This window comes from Trichoderma asperellum, chromosome 4, assembly GCF_020647865.1.
Source record: "Trichoderma asperellum chromosome 4, complete sequence".
Lineage (NCBI taxonomy): Eukaryota > Fungi > Ascomycota > Sordariomycetes > Hypocreales > Hypocreaceae > Trichoderma > Trichoderma asperellum.
Genome location: NC_089418.1, coordinates 2,906,146 through 2,921,627, shown reverse-complemented (window position 1 = coordinate 2,921,627; position 15,482 = coordinate 2,906,146). Strand labels below are relative to the sequence as shown.

The 15,482-nt window shown below is 51.6% G+C and overlaps 4 protein-coding genes across 5 annotated transcripts; 2 read left to right on the top strand and 2 right to left on the bottom strand.

Moving 5' to 3' along the window:
* The first annotated feature begins 106 nt into the window (after positions 1-106).
* TrAFT101_007368 (uncharacterized protein) lies at positions 107-3,105 on the top strand. The gene is made up of 2 exons (XM_024910224.2): positions 107-2,073; positions 2,132-3,105. The coding sequence occupies exons 1-2, from the start codon at positions 208-210 to the stop codon at positions 2,834-2,836; spliced, it is 2,571 nt and encodes an 856-aa protein (XP_024756436.2). The 5' UTR covers positions 107-207; the 3' UTR covers positions 2,837-3,105.
* A 4,946-nt stretch (positions 3,106-8,051) lies between these two features.
* TrAFT101_007367 (uncharacterized protein) lies at positions 8,052-11,990 on the top strand. Of its 2 annotated transcripts, XM_066128023.1 has the most exons (6): positions 8,052-8,706; positions 8,940-9,321; positions 9,404-9,502; positions 9,568-9,635; positions 9,715-10,131; positions 10,203-11,973. In XM_066128023.1, exons 2-6 carry the CDS (start codon positions 8,945-8,947, stop codon positions 11,006-11,008), a joined length of 1,767 nt encoding a protein of 588 aa, XP_065984137.1. In that variant the 5' UTR covers positions 8,052-8,706; positions 8,940-8,944; the 3' UTR covers positions 11,009-11,973. The 2 variants fall into 2 exon arrangements, with proteins under 2 accessions (XP_065984137.1, XP_024756437.1); XM_024910225.2 differs by having other exon boundaries at positions 8,052-9,321; positions 10,203-11,990.
* A 28-nt stretch (positions 11,991-12,018) lies between these two features.
* Positions 12,019-13,149, bottom strand: TrAFT101_007366 (uncharacterized protein). Its single transcript, XM_024908812.2, has one exon. It carries the CDS (start codon positions 12,881-12,883, stop codon positions 12,203-12,205), a length of 681 nt encoding a protein of 226 aa, XP_024756439.1. The 5' UTR covers positions 12,884-13,149; the 3' UTR covers positions 12,019-12,202.
* Positions 13,150-13,526: 377 nt separating this feature from the next.
* TrAFT101_007365 (uncharacterized protein) lies at positions 13,527-14,873 on the bottom strand (the record flags this gene model as incomplete). Its single annotated transcript, XM_024911074.2, has 1 exon — positions 13,527-14,873. One exon carries the CDS (start codon positions 14,871-14,873, stop codon positions 13,527-13,529), a length of 1,347 nt encoding a protein of 448 aa, XP_024756440.2.
* Positions 14,874-15,482: the final 609 nt, after the last annotated feature.

Here is a 15,482-nt window from a genome sequence, read left to right as displayed (position 1 = left end):
ATGGCGGGGCTCAACTGCTGCTACTGACTGACTGAACGTGCTGCTAAAATTCAGCCGCGGGGCCGCGACACCGCCTACCCAGACTTTAATTGATACGCGCTTAGACGCGTCTCCCACGAAGCAGCCCAGCGCCAGCTCTCCAACCCGCCACAAAACCCCAGCAGCTCTCACCTGCACGCTCCGACCCGACGGGCACAGGCAGCAATCATGGATTCGACAATTGCGCCCCGTCCACGGCCGAGGCCTGCGCACACTCAGGGCACGACGCGATGCGCCTACACCAAGGATGGCAGCCGGCTGGTCACCGTGGGGTCGAACAACACCATCCGCCTCTACAAGACCGGTTCGGATGGCGAGCCCATAAACATTGACGATTGCCAAGAGCAGAACGTTGCCGTTGCTGCCTCGCAGGACTTCTTCATTGCCGGGTCTGAGGACGGCACCGTCAGCCTCTACTCCCTCGCCACGTCCAACTTCGAGCGCTTCCTGGTCCGAACCTCGCTGCCCGTCCGAGATGTGGCCCTTTCCGGAGACTCGCAGTGGTGCGCCGTGGCCAGCGACGAATTGACCGTCAAGGTTGTGAACACGCAAGATATCAAGCAGCTGCGGTATCTTAACGAGCATACCCGTGCCGCTCGATACATTAGCCTGGATCCCAACGGCCGCATCGCGACCTTGTCTTGCGTCGATGGAATCATATACGTCTACTCTCTGACTGCGGACCAGCCCGAGTTGATACACAAGGTGGATGGAGTGATTGGTTCTGGCGACGCAGACTCTGAGGCGTCGGTCAAAGCTGTTTGGCATCCAGATGGCAGGGCATTTGCCGTCCCAACACCCACACGAGACATTCAAGTGATATCGAAGAATGACTGGGAGAAGCAGCGCACCTTCACCAACGGACACTCGGCTGACATCACCGCCCTCGCTTGGTCACCAAATGGTGTCATGCTGGCCTCGGCCTGCAAAGGTGGAAAGATTGTCATCTGGGAGACCAGCACTCAAAACGTAATTCAGCGTTACGACTTTTCCAATGTCATTGATCTAGCGTGGCACCCGTCCAAGAACATCTTGTCTTTTACGACCTCAGAAGGAGAGGTCTACATATACCCCGACTTTCTGCCTGACCAATACTCCCCGATGCTGAAGCTTCCCGTGCAACCAGCTCCCTTCATCCACGACCCGGCTTTAGAAATATCCGCCAACAGAAGAGCTCCTGCGCCCAATGGCCATAGACGCGACATTCCTACGCGCCCTCGTCGAGATTCTCTAGGTAGCCTTGACTCATACCTAGATGATGAAAACTATGCGGACGGCGATGATGACGGTTTTGTCGTTGACGATGATGGTGCTGGGTATACAATTGGCCAAAAGAGGGGTCGCGGCGGCGAGGATGTTGGTGATTACGCTAATAAAAGGAGGCATCTCCATCTCCCAGCCGAACCTCAATATCACGAGGCCTTCCAGCCCGGATCGACTCCATGGAGAGGAAACCGAAAATATCTCTGTCTGAATCTCATTGGATTTGTCTGGACAGTGGATCAAGATGGACACCACACCGTTACCGTTGAATTCTACGACCACGAATTTCAGAGAGATTTTCACTTCACAGATACCTTTCTGTACGACAAAGCATGCCTCAATGAGCGTGGAACCCTGTTTTCGTGTCCCCCCAAAGATGATCAGCCGGCGACTATTTTCTATCGCCCTCATGAAACTTGGACGCAAAGATCAGACTGGCGGACCCAACTTCCCAAGGGAGAGGCTGTTATTGCTATGTCACTGAGCGATTCTTTCGTTACTGTCGTAACGAGTGCCAACTACGTGCGCATCTTTACGTTGTTTGGCATGCCCTACCGAGTCTATCGTCCCAAGAGCACGCCTATGGTTACATGCGCAAGCTGGAGAGACTATGTTCTCACCATCGGCAATGGCCCAGTCGCTGCTGACGGGAACACACGCCTCCTGTATACGATTGAGAATGTCAAGAGAGACGAGATTTGCCAGAATGAAGATACCGTGGCACTACCCGAAGGCGCAACTTTGAAGAGCGCCTTCTTTTCTGATAATGGCGTAAGTCGTGACCGAAATTTAACCTCCCTCCGTCTTGAGTACTCACATTAGTTATTAGGACCCTTGCATTTACGACTCAACAGGCACATTATTAACTCTGCTACACTGGCGTCAGCCATCACGGGCCTCCTGGGTGCCTCTACTAGATACGAAGCTGCTGTCTCGTCTGGCGTCTGGCCGGAAGCACGAGACGTATTTCCCAATCGCCGTGGCAGAAGATAAATTTCACTGCATTATCCTCAAGGGCGGTGACGAATACCCATACTTCCCGCGGCCTCTCCTCTCCGAGTTTGACTTTTCTCTTCCGCTACATTCACCACAGGCGCCCAAGAAAAAGAAGAATAGGGATGACGGAGAAGATGAAGCAATGGGTGACGATGACGATGACGATGAGGAAGAGGAGCAAGGTGCTGAGACGAGGAAATTAGAGCAGCAGTTCATGCTCAAGGGTGTCCAGGCAGCTCAGCTCCGTGACCTGATCGACGCCACCTCTAGCAGCCATACCCAACGCTCTCTATTATCACGAATGGAGTTGGAAATCGACAAGACACTTTTACAGCTCCTGGCGGTGGAGTGTCGTGAGGGTGAAGATAGGGGCATGCGCGCGCTCGAGATGGTTCAGCTGATGCGCGATCGCACCGGCCAGATGATGGAGGCAGCGTTCAAGATTGCTGATCGGTATGGCCGGACGATTCTTGGAGAGAAGATTCGGGAGATTGGTGAGAATAGGGCCAGTGGGATGATGGGAGAGGATGATTTCTGAGGGTCGTCGTGATGATGGAATGTTTTTACGGCGCGGCGCCTATACATAGCTGCTGCTTCTTTGATATAGCGAAGATGGATACAATTATATAAAATGTTGGTTTGGAGCATTAGGGGGGAAAGTATGGTATTATGTAGGATTAGCGTTGGGGGCGATGGGTCGGCAAGTCCACAAGATATAGATGGATATACTGTATACTTGGAGATGAAGAATGACGATAACCTGACTTATCAATGATCTAGTATACGGACTTTGCAAATAACAATGCCAGCTTCTAAAGATTGAGAGGTCTCTGTTCTCTCTCTATGTCTGCTACACGTAGGCTCTGTATGCTCATCTCCGGGGGCACACGCCAAGCACGTGAAAATGCTCCATCCGTCTATGTAGGACAGACTACCTATTACCCGGCAAGAGCCACAGTTTGACTTTTAGCACTCTTGGGAAATAATCAGAGAACTCGATAGAAACCTTTGATTCGGACACAACTTCCTAAATCAACCTGAAAACATGCATTCCTCTAGCCCGAGTCCAGTGATTGGCACGTTTGGGTTTTGAAAAAAGGGCTTTCGCGCTAATAGTGTAAATTACCAGGAGGCTTTTTTTTTTTTTTTCTTCTCACTTTTACTCGTTCCTTACGTGGGGGGTTTCTTAGAGGCGGGGGAGTGTTTCCGTTTTGATTCTGCGAGCGTCGATTCGGGAGAAGGAAAAAAAAGAAGCAGGAGAGAAGGGAAAAGGCCCGAGAAACAAGGACTATGAAGAACCCACATGGAACAAATAGAAGACTGTCTGCTAATGAATGGGTATAGCGTAGACTCAGCTGTAAGTTTTTTTCCCCCCTCTTGCATGGCAAGGATGAAACGTGTTTTGACATCCAGGACCAGCCAAAAGCAGTCAACGTCGGCCGTCCCCGATGCATGACAGCTAGCTGCATGTTGAGGGCACAGTCTCTTTGTCTGTCTTTTTAGTCTCGGTTAAACGGTTGACGGCAGGGCAAGGTCCCTGATTCTTGCATTTTGCGTCCGAAGCTAGAACCAGGCAGCCGTGAATACTATCCTTCTGCGTTACGTAGAAAGTCTTTGATCCGTTTTTTAAGTGGGTTGGCTCGCCCGAGGGGTATTACTATCAGGACGGGCGATGGTTCCTGAATCGGGAAGAACATATGATAATGGAAATGGTGCCGGCTCAATTGGTGGTTTCTAATCACCAGAGGCTCGAGTCGAACATGTTGCATACAAGTACTTACATGTGCCTAGTGTCATCGTCATCGCAGCAAAGGCGCTGGAGCTACGGAGAAATAATTGTAGATGGCAGATCTGCCAACTGCTTATTTACTAGCTCCCGGGCAGCAAGATGTCGGTCGTGGCATCTACTTCGTACTCGGTACTGCATCGCTTCCTCGGCTGTCGCTAGAATAAGAATAATAGCGAGGCATCCTGTGCGAAGGATGCCGACGGATGTCACTGCTGCAGTAAGGCTCATCACCGAATACTCGCTCAAGCCTCGGAGCTGTGGCTGCGAAAGGGCTGGTGGAATCGGATATCCTCCTCCGCACATAGATAGTATAGAGAATTAGGTGCCTAAGGTGGCGGCGGAGTACGGAATTTGCGAGTCTGTCAAATTCGTCTCAGGACGAGATTGTCGCGCACTCCGAGTAGAATCCTTGTCAAGATCCATCGGTTCCTTTCCGGCCAGCGAGCGGGCTATACGGTAGGTATATTGCCAATGTCGTGTTAGTGCTGCTGCCACAGCGCAGATGCTACATAGCACCTCCGGTGGTGCCCTGACAGGGATATAGCAGTGACAGTTGTTTGTAGAATAGCCAATAGCCTGGATAAGTATCTTTGCTGCTCAGTCTAACGGCTTCGGCTGGTGTATCCGACGGATCGTTCAAAAGGAGGCAGTACGTAGTAAAAGACAGATGTAATTGCTGCACATAGCAAAACACGGAATAAAGCTCCAGGCAGCCACCAGAATGCCAGATGGGCAACAAAGTCTCTGATTGCCATAGTTGGAAAGAGAAAAGAGCAAGAGACTGGTCATATGTAGTTGATGTGCCGCGCCGATCTGACAGGCAATAGTTAATATAAATATGGCCATATCCCGAGATCAGCATCTTTTAGCGCCGCAGCATCCCGGCATCTTACACAAAATAACACACTACCAGCATGTATGGAGGAGCATTGGAAAGGGCAGGAGATGTAGCAGCAGTAGTGGTAGTATATACTACTACTATTGGATGTAATTTCAAGGCCATTGCCTTGCACGGCACTGAAAACAGGAGTAACATGCTGTTGCTACGGCGGTGGGAGCATGCGGGGAGCCCTCACCCCGCTGGTAATACTGTAGGTAGTACAAAGTAGGACTCGAAAAGGGGGGCATCATCAACTAGGTAGTGATATGGCGAGATATTTGGATTCTTGCCTTGGCTTTTCTCTTCTCCCCCCTTGCTCACCGGTGAGCCATTGGCCTGCAAGCTGTGTCGTACGTACATATGCATGGGCGGACGGGATATGCAGCCAGTAAATTGCTCGTAGCCACATCAGCCTGTGTCTGTGCTGCGGACGATAACTCGGCTTATTGGCGCTTTACCGACAGCTTTACCGACTCCATAGCGAGGTCGAGATGGTCCGTCAACCCGTATCCTATACCGTTGCTTCTTTGCCGAGAAGAGAGTGCGGGTCACTCCACTGCGCCCAACTCCATTGTTTGCTACCATCAAATGGGCAATGGCCACAGTTGGCTACGTGTATGTACGGAGGATGCTCCATATTATACGACAGTAGCATCTTGACTTGCTAACTGCTACAGCGGCAGGGCAGTGGCCAAGGGACGTCTCGGCGATCATGGACCAAATCTACCAAGCTCTACCTGAGCTAATCCCAGTCGTGCTACCACGGCTGGCTGCTTGACACAGGCTGCTTTGGCATCATTAGTGCCTAGGTGCCAGCACCATATCCTTGTACTGCGACTTGACTAGTCACTTGCAAGCTTCTCTCTTCTTGCTTCCTTTTTTCCAATAGAAGGACCGTCTATTATTAGACTAGAAAAGCAAAAAAGGACGACCGGAAGGCGCTTCTTACTCCTCACATGGAAGTCAAAGATGGAACTGGTGATTTGACGCCGCCGACGTAAGACTGGCACTGATAGAGGAGAGCTAGATGAGGCATACATACATGTGAAGGCGCCCGGGGAATTAAGACCACCAACCTAGTCTACAGCCTTAGTAGCCACTACTCTCTGGCTACTTTTTTTTCCCATGTGAAAGGCACGTCTTCGTCTCTGAGAAGATCTCGCGGTGACCCTTGCTTGGGCAAGGTGTGAACTGAGCGGCTAGCACGGGATGGTTTCTTTGTTTCTTTCCTTGTTATTTCTCTCTCTCCTTATCATGACTACTAGCCCAGGCTGAGGATTTTATACCGGGCTGTACCATGTTGTTCCGGTGTACTAGTCAAAATCGAGCATCACCGCATCGCCGGGAGGTGGCTTGCAACAAGGGATCAATAGTTGATGCCTGTCAGCAAGCCACCGCCAGCCCAAGTTGTCATGTTTCGCCGGTGGAGTGGAGAGCTCTTCTTTTTATCCCGTTAACCTTTCTTCAGCTCCCCGAGTAAGATCGGAATCTGGTCGCGTCGAACAAACTTGAATTGGGCGATTGGCTGATCCGAGGCAAGACACAACTTAGTAATAGTGCTATGTTGTATTAGGCAGTTTGTCTCAGTGCTTTAGTAGAGGCGGCGCGCTAAGGGGGGAGGATGTTGCTAGCGGTTGAGGGGACGTATCAGAACCGGCGTGCTACCCAAGGTGGTAGGCGTCCGGCAGGTATAGATACCTGGAGTCTGGCTTCGCGACTCTCTGCGAAGCACATGTATCCTCGGTCCCTGGAGAAAAGGAACAGGAACAAGATCCATACCGGTAAACGGCGTAGCATCAGCAGCAGGATTTTATCAACAGCATTGTAACCTGGAGCAAAAAGGCGTGCCATCAACGCATGCTCAACATGCGCTCTCCTTGTCCGTAGCAAGCACCCTTACGGGGAGCATCGGTCGCGTTGATCCCTGACCGTCTACTACGGTAGTGCAAGTGGAATCTGGAGCACCCTGGCGACGGTCAATTAGCATCCATGGCTATTAATGATGGGGAACCTCGTCTGCTATTTGAAGCTGCATCCGTTTAACGGTTGGATGGGTGTTTTATGTTTCCTAATTTCGAATACTGCTCCTTTTATCCCCCATCTCGCTTGGGACGACGCGTCTAATTCTCCTGCAGGTAGTATCTGGTCCATTTGTTCTGTGCCGGTACCAGTGACCCCCGTTGTATTACGTACAACGTCTACTCCGTACGTCTCCATATTATTCGAGTCTGGAATCATTCTAAAGGCTTGAGAAAGGCCTTCTTCTCCCTGCACGAGGTACTGCTACTACTGCTAGCAACAGCACAGAAGCTGTCATCAACTGGCATAGACACGCCAGCTAGAGTAGGCAGAGGTCTTTAGTAGGGATATAAGCTACAGGGCATCAAGCAAAACCTTGCAGCTTTGATATCACATCGTCAGCCACATCACCGATACGCGTACCTCGTAGTAATACCTCCAATCCTCTGTGATACCTACTGCCGGATAGTTACGAAGAGCACCTTGATGAAGCGTTGAGAGAAGCCTTCGATATCGACTACGAGTAGTGGGAGGCACTGTGCCCATACCTGAAGTGCTTTAGCTACTACTCTAGGTACTCTACCTAGCGCAAAATGCTGTGGTGCTGCTTCTTCAGAAATAGGTACCTAGGGGCCCAGCATTGCTAGGACCTGCAACTGCTACTTATCCATATCCATGCTCAAGCTCCGTATTTTCAGGCCACGCAGATACAGCTTATTAGGCATAGAGTCAAGATGCTTTGCCGCAGAATTCTGCCGCAAAGGCTCTCCATTCGACTCCATTTCCAGCGGCTGGTGTACCTAGAGCCTAGACAGCGCCCGGTGCCGGTACGCGCCCACTAAGCTCCAAGGCGAGTTTACCGACCCCTAGGAGGGAGTATTACTCCGTACCGTAGCTTACTTTGGGGCAACAAGTACCCAGTACAGACACTCATGCCGCCCCGTCTCATAGTGTGCAGCACCAAGGCGTGCGCCGCGCAGAGTATCCGGTACTTAATACCCTTACCGATCCGTACTAACATCATCTCCATCTCTTTCTCCCCCCCGTCATTCCCACCTCCGTAACGGCTTGGCTTCCCGTCTTCTCTACCACCAAGCATCTGCGCTCTTGTCCGCAGAGCTGCGCATCTGCATCGTCAGCCGCATTCTGAGGTATTCCTTCTCTTGCCATCGCCGTGCTGCCCGAGGCTCGTCACCGCCTCGCCTCTGTCTCGCCTCTTCTCGTCTCGTCCCCAACTCCGATCGACTCTCCCGGCTGGGACCAAGCAGCTGCATCGTCGAGCTTCGGGCGTCCCTAGTGGCCGAGAGCGAAGCATCCATCGCCTACACTAGCATCGTGCATACAGCTACATCCGCTACATTCCACACACATACTGCTACCTTACGTGGTGCGCCCTCGCGCCAGGCCCAGGTACTGCTGCTGCTGCTGTCCGGCCTTGCAGCTGCCGCTTCCAGAAGCAGCTTCAACAAGGGCCCTTTTCGTCCACGAGGGGCTGCCGTCGCCAATGCGAGGCTGATATCGACGCCTGTCCGAGCCCGAGCCTGTGCGTCTGTGTGAGCTGTGCGAGTGCGGGCACGTTCCAGCGACGACAATTGTCCTGCACTTTTGTCATCTTGGTTGCCACTACTACTCTGCTTCAACTCCACCCAAACTGCCACGACACGGCACACCCCGACCTGTCCGCCTCATCCTGCGACCAGAGGTGTAGATATGAGGTGAGGTGAGTAGCCCGGTCCCCAGAGCCTCGCTGAGCTAGCTGGCCTGCCAATGCGGGCTGTCGCAGCTCCGAGCTCTTCTTTGCGCCTCCACGCTCGCTGCCCGCCTCGCTGCCTCCTCTCCTCGTCGCCGCTACAAATCCACGACCATCGCCTTCTTCTCTCCCCCCCACCCCCTCGTTCTTCCCAATTCACTCTGCACAACCCATTCGCAGCTGGCTGACCGCAATGGGCACAGTACAGATGGCCCACAGGACCGAGACCTCTCAGACTTCGAGCCCGGCAATCGATAGACTTGAAGACTCCAACGGTGCCCGAATCGTTCCCGTGCCCATCTCCGTGTCCGTGCCGCCACCTACCATCAGCATGTCTCCACCTAGTCCCGTTGACCATCCGATGGAGGGCACTTCGCCAGAGGACAACTCCCCTCCTGGCCAGGCCCCCGACGCCGACCCCGGTGCCAATGGCAAGTCGACCCCCGGCCGGGCTGGTAATGCGTCGCCGCAGGATCAATCCGCCGTCGCGACGACAAACAACATGCCCGCGCCTCCTCCGGCCGCCGCCGCCGCCGTTCACCAGCCCAAAATAGTTCAAACCGCCTTTATTCACAAGCTATACAAGTGAGGATTTTTGATTGCTCTGCTCAGCGCTGCTGAGGAGTGTGTCCCTGAAATCGGTGACGGTTACTGATGATGGAAGCAGCATGCTGGAAGACTCCAGCATACAACATCTTATCTCATGGTCTTCATCCGCCGAAAGCTTCGTCATGTCGCCTTCGGCCGACTTTTCCAAGGTGTTATCGTAAGGCTTCCCCTTCGCCATACAGTCTCTAATTATGAACCATATGCTTACCTTTGGAATCCTAGACAATATTTTAAACACACGAATGTTTCTTCCTTTGTGCGCCAGCTCAACATGTACGGCTTTCATAAAGGTACATTTCACCCGAGTTCACTAATTTCTTAGAAAAAAAAAAAAAAGAATTGACCTAAACATGGCTTACCCTGATATAGAACGCGACGTATTCCACACTGGTAACCCAGAAACAACCCTCTGGGAATTCAAGCACGGCAACGGAAATTTCAAGCGCGGCGATCTTGTTGGTCTCCGTGAGATCAAACGTCGTGCCAGCCGACATGCTTTAGTTAACCGAGAAAATAATTTCCCTAAAGCTTCTACGTCTCAACCTGGTACTCCTGTCGAACCGATTCAGGTCCCAGCGGATAGCATTGAAGCTAGACTGGCCAACCTAGAGCACTCCCTATACGATACAACATCGAGACTACAGAGAAGCGAAGAGGCCGCCCACTATATGCACGTCAAGAACCAAGCCGTGATGGAGACCCTAAACCGACTGCTATACTTTAATCAGGAATTGTCCAAGGGAATGCTGTCGCTTGTATCCCCGGACAATCCTGTTCATCGAGATGGTGCGTTATGTGAAAACAGCAAGGAATACAATCGAAACAGAGGCCATCATACTGACTGAAAGAGTTTGCAGTCTTAACCATCCAAGGCGAAATGCAGAGGCAAGCAGAAATGCTACGCTCACTCGAGGAGCATCATGAGCCTGTATATCCTGCCAGACAACAGTTCTTTGGCAACGTTGATAACGCACCCGTCTCACCTAGACAGATGCCGCAGGACGACACCAGACGAGTGACACTCAACGTTCCGCAGGCGCGAAACCAACCATCCTATCGACCAGCTGTTCCCTCGAACCTATCCATCGGTACGCGGCGACCCTACGGATCTATCAGCGGCGGTGCTGGGTCTTCCCCTCTGCGCAATGCCGCGCCAGCCCCTCCCCCGGGGCCCCATCCTCTTTCCAACGTGGAATCTGCCTCCAACAATCTGGCCAGACGTCATACTGCCGCAGATATTCGAGCGCACGGGTGGCAGCCGAATGCGCCTCCGTTCCCCCCCCAGGCCGTGCCACCACCCGTGTGGCCGCAATCCCCTAACCGGCTTGCGCCAGAGGACCAGAGGCTGAGGGACTCACTCTCTTCATTCTCCTTGCAACCTGCGCCCACCCATGCCCACCCACTCTCAAGGCCAGCAACGCCGCCACATGCCCCCTTTTCAAACGGTAGCGGCCCTGGATCGGATACTTTCGGCAGCTGGTCATGGAACTCGGCGTCGAACCGTGAAAGTAAAACAATTGGGGCACTGAAAGAATCATCAGCGCCCCCTACTAGAAGGGGTAGCATGGCCCATATTCTAAACCCCAGCGATACAGCTGAACGATCAGATGAAGACGAAGATCCGCGAGGCGACGATGATAGGAAGCGAAAACGAAGACTATAGTACGATGCCGACGAACGTCTCTGGCATGCATGTTTGGATGATAGGAAGGATGGTTCATGACCATGGCGTATGATCTGGCACTATTGCTTACGACCCAGGGATCGCTCTCCAAGGCTGGCGTTTTTTTAAAGAATCCACCAATACTTCGCATTTGTTTTCGGTTTCGTTACTTTTGATTTTCATTTTTATTGGAATTCCAGATTGGATATTTGGGACATGTCAACACCAACCGATCAAAAATATTTCAACCATGATCTAAGATAATCGCTATTCCCGAGATAGCACATTCGCATTCCCTTTTTGATTGCATAATAAAAGCACTCTGGACTGGATCTTGACTGTCCCCATGGCATTGTTACAAGAGTCCTTCACATAACCACTGCTGCTGGACCTCCCCTCATCGTTGGCTCGCAAGACTTTCATTTTCCTCTGTTGGAAAAAACCAGAGAGGAACAGCACAAAGGCCTGACCTCATCTTGGGCGTCTGAGGTCTAACTTGGAGGGAATACTTGTTGCTGGAAGCTTCCTATTCTGCCTAGGGCTACCACTCCCATCTTCCAACTTTCGTTCGAAGCGCTAAATAAAAAGTATCTCGATAACAACCCCCCCTCCCTTTTTTTTTTTTTCAACTTGAATACTACTCGTTGATGTTACATGCCGTTATAAGAGGTGGAATTGGCTTGTGGTGAAGAGGATATAGTGAGAGGCCGAAGAGGAATAGACTCAGACAGGCTTCTCTTGAGTTGGCTAGTTTGAGTCGACAATGAAGCAATGTGGAGAATAGCAAAAGGAGAAGTGATGGGAAGGGAGGATAGGCTCGTCGTTTTGCTGTTCTGGTATTGACATTGGGGAAGATTGGGATATATTTATGGATATCTAGCAGTCTGCTGCAAATAAAGTATATATATACATACATTTATATAGCCGACTTGACATGGGTCTGTGCTGTGATACTTAGGGTCAACAATTTTTTTTTTTTTTTTTTTTTTTTTTTTTTTGAGCAGATGGTAGCCGTGCCATGGGTTCATTCTATTCTTTAATTATAATTGATATAAGTCTGCATGAAGATATCTATGGATGGCATATAGTATATACTGTCTTAATCACCTAGCTTATTAAAGATGACCTCTCTTCATCATGGCATACAAACACCCTTCTGTCATTTTTTTTATGGCTTCCAAGTGTCCAATGTATTCAAGAGCTAGAGTTGGCTTGTTTCTGTTTCTGCTTTTGCTTTTCCCTTTGCCTCTTCTTCCTCTTCTTTTCCTTCTTATTCCTTTCCCTCTCATCGTCATCATTACCACCACCGCTATTATTCTCATCTTGCACCACAGCAGCAGCGTCTTCTTCTTCTTCTTCTCCCTTGTCATCACCCATTTCCACATCTGCCAGTTTCTCCTCCTCATCCCTTTTCACATCATCTTTTTCTTCTTCTTCTTCTTCTTCTTCCACCCTCCGCGGCCTCTTCCTCTTCCCCAATCCACTCCTCCCAGGCTCCTCATCGCTCTCGCTCTCCGCAGCAAATGCCTTTCCGCCTTTTTGATTCCGTCCTCCTCCCTTGCCCTTTCCTAACAACCTCCCGCGCAGCATGCGGTCCTCCTTGGAAGCGGCGTCTTTGCCGGCGGCTTTGGCGTCCGGCACGTACCCCACGCCTTCGTTTGGCCGCGGGCCGGAGAAGAGCTGCTCGATGTCGTCTGAGCTGATGGCGTGGTGGCGGCGCTGGGTCGTCGTCGTCTGGGCTGATGAGGGTGGATTGAGCGTCTTGAGGAGGGATGTCCGGCTGGAGAGGAGGAGGGAGATTTTGTTTGAGATGGCGGCGCGGTCGGGGGCGAGGGGGAGGGGAGGAGGTTTGGAGGAGGAGGAGGAGGACGGCATGATTGGGTTGATGATTTGATGGTTGACTGATTTATGAGGTTGTTTTTTTTTATGTGGTGAAGTAGGTCGAGATAATAGAAGGATCAGAGATTATGGAGATAGTAGAGGTTCTGATGAATGAAATGAAGAAGCGGATATTGCTTTTAATGTCGCTGTCATAAACTCATGGTAAAAAATAATGGCCTAGACTCCCCATGCGATGACAATTGGTGGAAGGGAAAGTTTGGGTTGACACATCAAGGTACTGTTTTTTTGGAGGTCGCTGGAAAAAAAAAAGTTGGAGTAGCGTCACTGACAGCCTTTAGCTCTGGTGGAGTCCCTTGCCATCATTGGCATGGGTTACCGGTTTGGGAAATCAGCTGCATCCTTCCAGAAGATGGTCTCGAAGCCTCCAAGAACACAGATTTCGACTGCAACATAAAAAGAAGACAAACGTGTAGGAAGTGGCAAAGGAGCCAAGAATATTATATATTATAGTTATTCGTCTAAAATGACAATACAAAACCTGTGGAATTTTGCCTTCTCTGGTATCCTTCCCATGGCCTTGGAGCCTCCATAAAGTTACATTCTATTTTGGTATAAACATCGCGATAAGTCATGAATTTTTGATATTTATTTTTTCCCCTCATCTCATCCCGAGTCTTTAGTACCTCGTTGCCGCCGATTCAGTCAACGTGAGAACATATGGCAAGTCGTTAGGGTCCCCGTGATCTGCTAGGCGGATGACAGAGCCCGAGCCATTCGAGGACCTGGATCGGAAGCTGGCGGCTGATGAATGCTGGCTGGAGGTATAATAACGTTGTATTTGCGAGAGACCATTGCTGCCAACGCTGCGTGGCGTCGTCGGCACATTCCTTCTGCTGTTGGGTGTGCTCGGCGCAGTGCGATATGTATTCATCGTGCGTCGTCTTATCGGTCTCTGAAATGAGCGCTGGGTGCTGGCGGTAGACGGCCGTGATACAGTTCTTGGTGTAGATGGGATCGTTTCCGCCGGAGCGTCGTTGTCAATGTCGCTTTCCACCGCTGCCCTTTCATCTATTCCCCCTGGCCCTCTTCTATCCTCCTCTTCATCCTCCTCTTCATCTCCATACAAATGATCCAACACTGTAGGGTCTAAGGGCTGTATCGATCGTAATATTTCCGCAAAGAGGTGCATCAGCTCACGAAATCTCCCATCGCAGACTGGCCGTGTCGAGAAGCGAGCTGCTTCGTATCTCTCGAGAAAGTCAGCCACGGTCTCGTCCATGACAACAACGCCCAGGCCGGCGAGGTGGCCAAAGTAATCGCGGAGACTCATGCTTGGAGATCTCTGCAGCAGCTCGGCGGCTTCTGGGTCCAGCATCGGCGGGTTGGACTGGGAGGTTGGGTCTGGCGGCGCAAGTCGCAGTGCTTGCGCCTCTATCAGATTTGGAAACTCGGATATGACGGTGCCGTATTGCAAATTGGGTAGATCCGGCGAATTTGGAGACGCCCAGCCGCAATGCTCGATGGTGCCCCAGACAGGGCGATGCGGCGGCATGGGGATCGGCGTATCTCTATCCAGCGCTTCTTCGTTCCATTCAATCAGCTTTTCCCTCATACGCGCTTCGTCTTCGTCGCCCTCCAGCATTTCATCCCGCATCATCTCATCGTGTGTCTCAACCCTCGGCCTCGCCGCATACGCAATGGCCGAGCTCCTGCTTAGCCCAACCGCAATAATCTTTTGAACCGCCTGCTTGACATCGCCCTTTTCGATGGGCACCCATGATTTCGGTATCGACGCCAGCACCGTCTGGTTGACGTACAGACGCACAATGTAGATGAAGCTGACGATGCTCGCTGTGAGGACGTACGCCGACGCGATGATCCAGATGTTGTACCACTGCCTGTTGACGACGGATCGCTGGATGGCGTCGCCCGGGGTGATGAGCAGCAGGCCGCAGAGGATTATGTAGAGGACGATGTAGATGGACCTGTAAAGGATGCGCAAAAAGCGGTTGCCGTGCGCCATGTCGACGCGCGCGCCGAGACGCTGCTTCTCAACTGATTCGTCGCCGCCCTGCTGATTCGGATAAGGAGTACAATCGCGGTCGCATGGCTATGGCTGCTGGGGACGCATCCGGGACGCTGCCGTAAGTGCTGCTGGGGAGCGCAGGAAAAGGTGATACCGTCATGTCATGGCAAGAAAGAAGAAGAGAGGGTGGGCCGGCTTCGATCAGGAGGACATGATGCAAGGTCCCAGCTAATTAATTACCGGTACCTCGCCAGGAGCTTGGATGGAGTACTGCCTCGTAGGGGCTAAATGAGCAGTGATGTACTGGTACGAGATGGGCGGCATATGGCGCAGGGAATGCAAGGTACGCGAGACCTAGCCCACTAATACTGGGTACCTGGACCCAGCAGGGCAGGGAGCAGCACTAGGTACCTGCCAGCTCTGCCAGGTTTCTCGGGCGAACTCTGTGGCTGAGACCTTGTGGCCTTAGTTCCATTCATTCATTTATTCATTCATTCATTCGTTCGTTCATTCGTTCATCCATTGAGTCTTATTATGCAGGCGCACAAGGAGATTGTCGTGCTTGGGTATTTATTATTGATTCATTGTTATTGATTTGTTTGTTTA

Bases quoted from the DNA above. Each gene is read 5' to 3' on its own strand.
- TrAFT101_007366 (XM_024908812.2), bottom strand. From the start codon at position 12,883: ATGCCGTCCTCCTCCTCCTCCTCCAAACCTCCTCCCCTCCCCCTCGCC.
- TrAFT101_007368 (XM_024910224.2), top strand. From the start codon at position 208: ATGGATTCGACAATTGCGCCCCGTCCACGGCCGAGGCCTGCGCACACT. The intron at 2,074-2,131 runs GTAAGTCGTGAC...ATTAGTTATTAG, and splicing joins CCTTCTTTTCTGATAATGGC to GACCCTTGCATTTACGACTC.
- TrAFT101_007367 (XM_024910225.2), top strand. From the start codon at position 8,930: ATGGGCACAGTACAGATGGCCCACAGGACCGAGACCTCTCAGACTTCG. The intron at 9,322-9,403 runs GTGAGGATTTTT...TGATGGAAGCAG, and splicing joins TTTATTCACAAGCTATACAA to CATGCTGGAAGACTCCAGCA. The intron at 10,132-10,202 runs GTGCGTTATGTG...AAGAGTTTGCAG, and splicing joins CAATCCTGTTCATCGAGATG to TCTTAACCATCCAAGGCGAA.